Here is a 7448-nt window from a genome sequence, read left to right as displayed (position 1 = left end):
TAGCTGGCCTCACTATTTCATACTGAATTTAAATACTATAATTAGTATTTATTCATATATTATATTTTAAAATCAAAGAACTACTAATCAGGATATAATTGAAGAAATGAGAGTTCATGTTGCTTTTGGAATAATCCACCAATTTCTCTAAATGAAACACTATCTACAGATTTGCATCGAAGCGCTTCTTATGATAATGATTTTAATCACTGTCAGATNAAAAATTAAAAAAAAAACGTTATAATAATTTTTTATTTAAAAATCAAATTTTCGGAAGTTTAGACATTAATACATGTTAAAAATTAATATTAATTTTTTAGTTTATTTTTAAATTTAATTTGCATTTCCTGATAAAATAATAATAACAAAAAATTTAATTATATATATAAAAGTATTCAAATATAAATTAAAAGCAGATGTGGTGCCACAGTGTGGGCCATTGCCCTTATTGGATTTTTCATCTACAAATTGTGGGGCTTATTTACCTAATGTTTATAATAGTTGTAGCTGATAGGCAAATATTGATAACTTCATTAATGATTTATCGATGTCACAATTTTGAAAAATAGTAGTTCACAAAAATTTGGATTCCCTTTCTAAATAAAATTTAAACAATTTTTCTGGGATGTAATACCATCCTGCCGGCGTCTCTTACTATATTAAATATATTAATTATCATATGATTCATAAATTGAAAATGTAATTAAAAATAAAAATTCTCATTATTTTATTTTTTTAGGAGAAATTAATTTAAAAGCTAGCGCTGCAAGAATTCTCTTGTAGGATATTACAACTGCTTAAAGCAGCAACTTTATCAAATTAATTAAAGAATATTAATAACAATTGGAAATTTATATGAAATAACTCTCAATTTATTCATATTCCAATTTAAATACTTATATTTTAAAATGACATACATAACTCTTATTCTTATATATAATTTAGTATGATTAAGGCGTTGGACAATAAAGTCAAAACTTAAATTTTTAAATTTCAAAATATATCTAAATATATTTACATCTTACATAAACGTTATCTAAGAATAATAATGGTCATTCTTTATAAAAAGCCAATTTGTTTGAATAATAAAATTATTATATATCAAAGTTATAAAACGTATATAAATAAAAATAAAAAATATGGAAAAGGTAAAAGAAATTTCCCACGCTTTTGAAAATGTTTTAGAACGATTGTATTATTCTAGTGTATACAAAATTAAAGCTCTTGAAACGTACTACAATATTAAAAAAAGCCCAGTACAGTGGGGACAAGAATAGATGATATTTGACAGCGATTAAAATCACTACCATAAAAAACGCATCAATACAATCTGTAGTGTTTAATTTTTAGAAGGATTTATTGAATTATTCCATAGCATCATAAACTCCTATTATCTTATATATATATCCTGATTACAAGTTTAATGATTTATAAGTATAATACATGAATAAATATTTATTATGGTATTTAAATTTAGTATGAAATTGATATTGAATAATTTAGAATTGTAATTTTTACGAAGAATTTATAAAAAATCATAAAGCTTTTGTATACAAAATGATTTTTATGATTTCAGAACGTTTAAATTTTTACATCCAAAACAATTANATTTATAAAAAATCATAAAGCTTTTGTATACAAAATGATTTTTATGATTTCAGAACGTTTAAATTTTTACATCCAAAACAATTAGGTAATATATCTAATTGATCTATTATATTTTATTAACTAGTATCATCTTTCGTATATAAAATTACATAATGTAATAAAAAACGTTTAATGAAAACGCTTGGGAAATAGTTAATAATAATTATGAATGAAATTTTTTTAACAAAATATAATGTATTATATATATATAAACAGTGGCAGCTCGTGATTGGGGTGCGACTTTTAATATAATACCTTTAGTTATAAGTACAAAAAATTGACAAATTAAATATAATATAATAAAAAACAATACACAAATTATTATTTTAAAGGTCGCAGTAGATAATAGAAATGAAAGTAATAATAATAGCGATTATACTGTTACAGCAAACGAATACGACACGTAGTTAATTCTAAAAATAAATTGCCCAATATACTAATATTTTACCATACAGACGACACTGTCCGTCGTCCAAATCCCGTACATAAGAATGCACCTGAACCGTATGCGCATATATTGAGAGAAACAACTTTTATATTCACACACGACACATGTATTATAACTATTTTATACTTAAAAATGTAGAATTAAGAATTTGCAAATAATTTACTTATTTTAATTAATTTTAGTCGGGGTTGCGATCGTCTCGTCGTCCAAGCCATAAGCTGCACTGTTTATAAATAATTAGACAAACAATTATGATAAAACATTTGTTGTATTATAATAAATTGCTTTAGTCTCATATTATTATATAATACGTAATTTAATAATATAAAAATAATAATGTAAATTGTCATTAATTATAAAAAAAAAATATAGAACAGATTCAATTAACAAAATTTGATGATTGTCTGAGAGGTATTAATGAAAGTAGAAATTAAATAACAACAGATGCCAAATTCATAGTTTTTAGTCTTTCTTCGTCTGTTATTTAAATTCCAAATCTAGATTCATAAAAAATTTGTAAGACTATAAATTTATATTTTATTATTTCCTAGTAGTATTATTTTACCTGGATAAATTAGATTCTCTGATGTTGGTATAAATGTCTCTTCAATTATTGGATCAAATAGAAATCCCAGTTCAAAATACTTTTCTTGAATTTCTGCCACGACATAATTTTTAATTTTTCTGGATAAAAATTGTAAAAATACAAATTTTATTTCATTGTCGATAACATTAAATTCTTGAACCCATTCATTCCATAAATAATTCTCATCATAAGGCACAAATTCGCAAAATTGATAAGTGTCATATTCTATGTATTCTTTTATATTATTAAAAAATGAATATATAATGTCAAATGGGCAAAAGTTTACAGATATATAGTCACTTAATAGAGTTCGATGGTTTAATTTGTCAAGAATATCTTCTATTCTCCCCAACAAAGGACTCATTATGTAGTGACTGTAGTTTCTTTTAAAAGTAGCCCATGGTACATTATGTAATAAATCTAAAGCGTCTATGGCGCCTTTCATTAATGTTGCTATTGGAACAATTGATGTGGATATTATATTTATGAGCTATTCAGTATAATTGTATCCATTTATTAAGTCATTTTGTTTTTTAAAAAATTGTATGCAATTAATAATTATTGAAAAAAGATTATTCATAACTTTTGCATATGTGCATTCAAGATATATAGTTAGAGCCCGTATCTTTTGCGCAAGTCGAGAACGAACTGTAGGTGTTTTAATAAGATTTTGAAGGTAATACATTCTATTACAATAATTTATATATATTACATCTTTCAANTATTTTATACATTTTATATCTTTTATGTTTTTCCATCCAGGATACATTAGTAACTTATCTAGCTGATCTATTGTATTTTTCGAATTTGTTTCTGCTTTTGTATATAAAATTACATAAAATAATAAAAAAATAAAATTGATGAGATTTAATGAAAACATTTTTAAAAANAATAAAATTGATAATATTTAATGAAAACATTTTTAAAAATAATTAATAATAATTATGGTTGAAATTTCTTGAACAAAATAAACTACGACAAAAAGTTAAGGACATGTATTATATATTTATAAATAATTAGACAAACAATTATGATAAAACATCTGTTGTATTATAATAAATTGCTTTAAATAATTTCACATTATTATATTTATCATAATTTAATAAACTAAAAATAATAATGTAAATTGTGATTAATTATAAAACAAAAATATAGAACAGATTCAATAACAAAATTTGATGATTGTCTGAGAGGTATTAATGAAAGAGAAAATTAAATGGCTACAAAATTTGGATATTCTTTAATGCGACAATATCACTCAACAGTTCCAAATTCATAGTTTTTAGTCTTTTTTAATCTGTTATTTATATTCTAATTCTAGATTCATAAAAAAAACTTAGAAACAATAAATTGATATTTTAATTATTATTTCTTAGTAATATTATTTATATCGATGCTGTAAAGATATATATTTCCATGTTTTTAATACTTATATTATACAAATTGCAATTTTATTTACTTAATTCTTTATTTTATTAATTAGCATAGAGGTAAATGCTGATGTGACAATTTTACTCATCTGTATAGCCCGGAACTACTGACGTCGAACTAACAAAGGGTAGTTGGGTTATAGAATAAGATTTCTATACCACTACTTTTGTTTTATTTATATTGTTAATAACTTAAATTATTTTATTCAACGACTCGTCTATCGCCAATTATCATCATAGCCAAACAACTTTGTCTCACTTGGATATACTTGCTTATCAACCTCTCACTAGTAATTAAGGTACACGATTGCTTGTGTCTCCTTCAGGTAATTATAACGCATTTAAGGAGTTAGGAACAATATTTGGGTAGTTTTAAAATTTAATTTAAATAAAAAATATTAGTTTTATTTAAAAAGTTATTATAAAATAAAAATATATACAGAATGAATATTTTAACAATGGGCATTCAAGTTATCTTAAAAAATTTTTTTGTGAATTTTTAATTTTGATTTTGTCATTTTCATATTTTTCTCCAAATGAAAATGGTATTAAATATTTTAGCTTCGATGCGAAGCTGAGAAGGTATTAATTTTACTATGATGTGTTTTTTTTTTTGTGCCTGTATACGCTCAATCTCAGCTCTCACTGAACCGATTTTGATGAAAAATATGTCAAAAGATCACAAATCTTATCTAGTTGAAGACAGTATCCTCAAAAATTGAAAAAATTTCCCTCGTTATCCGTAAACGGTGGAAATCCCCCAAAAAATTACAAATTTAAAAATCGCTAATTTTCGATATTTTTTCAATTTTTTTTACTTAAAATTGCCATAACTTTTTTAAAAATGACCGAATCAATATAATTTTTTTTTTTATAGATACCTTAGATATTTACCTATCATTTTATATATTTTTGTGAATATTTGACCCTTAAACAGCCCACAGGAAGGGTTTCAAAATGACAACTTGTTTACGAAAAATTAACTTTTTGACCTTAACTTTTGAAAATATTCCGGAAAGACGGACAGTTTTATATATATCTTAAATTAAAGCTAATGTAATATACTTTAATTTGAAAAAAAAAATTTGACCTCTGGACTTGTCTTCATTGTAAAAATGACTACCATATGCAAAAATATGCTATTTTTTTGAAAAAATTCTTGATATTATATTTTACATTTTTTAACATTATGATGCTATAACTTTTTAAAAAATGCATGAATCAATTGTATTCTTTAACAATAAATACTTTATATTTACCTCTTCCATTGGACATACTTTTTTTTTAAATCGGACCTTTTCCCTTTATACAGGGGGGGTGCAAACCTTTTAAAATGCATATAGAAAGTAGAACTTTTTCAACTTAACTTTTGAAAATGTTCCGGAAAGACTGACAATTTTTATATATATCTTAAATTAAAGCTAATGTAATATACTTTAATTTGAAAAAAAAAATTTGACCTCTGGACTTGTCTTCATGGTGAAAATGACTACCGTATGCAAAAATATGCTATTTTTGTGAAAAAATTCTTGATATTATATTTTACATTTTTTAACATTATGTTGCTATAACTTTTTAAAAAATGCATGAATCAACTTTATTCTTTAATGATAAATACTTTATATATACTTCTTTCATTCGACATACTTTTTTTTAAAATCGGACCATTTCCCTTTATACAGGGGGGGTGCAAACCTTTTAAAATGCGTATAGAAAGTAGAACTTTTTCAACTTAACTTTTGAAAATGTTCCGGAAAGACTGACACTTTTATATATATCTTAAATTAAAGCTTATGTAATATACTTTAATTTGAAAAAAAAAAATTTGACCTCTGGACTTGTCTTCGTGGTGAAAACGGACATCAAAGTTAAAGAAAAACGTACGATTTCCGTGAAAAAATTCTCGATTTTATATTTTATATTATTTAATTTATATTTTATATAACTTTTGGAAAAATGTATGGATCAATATCATTACTTTTTTATAATAAATATTTATATACCCCTTTCATCTGGCACGGTTTTGTTGTAAATCGGATCATACCCCTTTAACAAGGGGGGTCAAAACTTTAAACATGCGTATTGTTACTACGATATTTTCAATTTAATTTTTGAAAGTATTCCGGAAATACTGACACTTTTATATATATCTTAAATTAAAGCTTATGTAATATACTTTAATTTGAAAAAATAAAATTTGACCTCTGGATATGTCTTTATGCTAAAAATGACTAACGTATTCAATAATTTGCTATTTTTGTGTTAAAATTCTGGGTTTTGTATTTTATTTTATTTTTAAATACCTAACAAGGGGAGTACAGATTTTCATAAATATTATATAAATTAAAATTAATATAGCATAGAAATTTAAATTTATTTAAATTTGTTTGCTTCTTTTAAGACGAGAAAAATAACTTTGAAATTTGAACTAGCTTAAATAGCCAATTTTTCAACCTGCTCAAGCAACATACGGTTGTCGAGTTGGTTAAGTTTATGTTTTACACTCTTGGGNACGTACGGTTGCCGAGTTGGTAAAATTTATGTTTTACACGCTTGGGGTACGAGGTTCCAACCCGCGTATGGCAATGAATTTTTTGCATTTTTTCTTAATTCTTTTTAAGTTAGTATAAATTTTTAACTCGTTTGATTTTTATCTCATTTAGATTCAATAACTTCAATAAAGATCAAGGATCCCATCACTTTAGTCGTCCCTTGTAAGAAGAAATTTCTTATTCGTATTAAAATTATTTTACTATACTTTAAGTTTTAGCTTCTATGCAAAGCTGAGAAGATCTTTTTTTTGTGACTATCATTTATTTTCTCTGCTCTAACTTGACCTACTTTTTTAAACGATACGTCAAAAGACTACAATTCGTATCTAGTTGAAGATATTACTCTCAAAAATTGAAAAAAAAATTCTAATTTATCAATTAAACAGTTAGTTATTAGATGTTCTCCATAAAGACAATTAAAATCATTAATATCTAATGTTGTCAAAATATTTATTAACGAATAAAGTTTGATATAATAGGTTTCAATTACAAAATTAAATCATTTTACTTTGTAATTTAATAATTTTTTTACTCTATTTGTGGGTGCTACTACTAGACTATAATATTACAAATTTTTTTGTAACATGATGCATATAAATCATTTCTAAAAAAAATGATTGTTTTTTCTCCTGAATTAACAATTGATTTTTACAAATATAATCAAATTTTATAATACACTCAATTGAGTAAATCTTTTTAACAACTTTGTTTTGATTGGTACATTTAGTTAAAGTAAATCATTAAAATTAATTAAGTTCTCAATATTTCAATTATAGAATCTTTTC

General features: G+C 23.8%; 2 protein-coding genes across 2 annotated transcripts in view; both read right to left on the bottom strand.

Annotated features, from left to right (window-relative positions):
- Window positions 1-1984: 1984 nt before the first annotated feature.
- On the bottom strand, window positions 1985-3352 carry LOC126907854 (uncharacterized). The gene is made up of 2 exons (XM_050689501.1): window positions 2661-3352; window positions 1985-2592 (listed from the first exon to the last, which is right to left on the bottom strand). Exons 1-2 carry the CDS (start codon window positions 3124-3126, stop codon window positions 2576-2578), a joined length of 483 nt encoding a protein of 160 aa, XP_050545458.1. The 5' UTR covers window positions 3127-3352; the 3' UTR covers window positions 1985-2575.
- A 513-nt stretch (window positions 3353-3865) lies between these two features.
- The window catches only part of LOC126907847 (uncharacterized), a 6172-nt gene continuing 2589 nt past the window's right edge, over window positions 3866-7448 (bottom strand). Inside the window, exon 3 of the mRNA XM_050689481.1 lies at window positions 3866-3933. The gene's annotated coding sequence lies outside the window, so the exon portion shown is untranslated. The remainder of the gene's footprint in view (window positions 3934-7448) is intronic.

Source organism: Daktulosphaira vitifoliae, unplaced genomic scaffold (assembly GCF_025091365.1).
Source record: "Daktulosphaira vitifoliae isolate Bord-2020 unplaced genomic scaffold, ASM2509136v1 Scaffold_5, whole genome shotgun sequence".
In the NCBI taxonomy this organism is placed as follows: domain Eukaryota; kingdom Metazoa; phylum Arthropoda; class Insecta; order Hemiptera; family Phylloxeridae; genus Daktulosphaira; species Daktulosphaira vitifoliae.
Note: the sequence above shows the minus strand (reverse complement) of the source record. Positions and strands in the feature narration are given on the sequence as shown.

What these genes read in the sequence shown, in the direction of transcription:
- LOC126907854 (XM_050689501.1), bottom strand. Translation starts at nt 3,126, where the DNA reads ATGAAAGGCGCCATAGACGCTTTAGATTTATTACATAATGTACCATGG.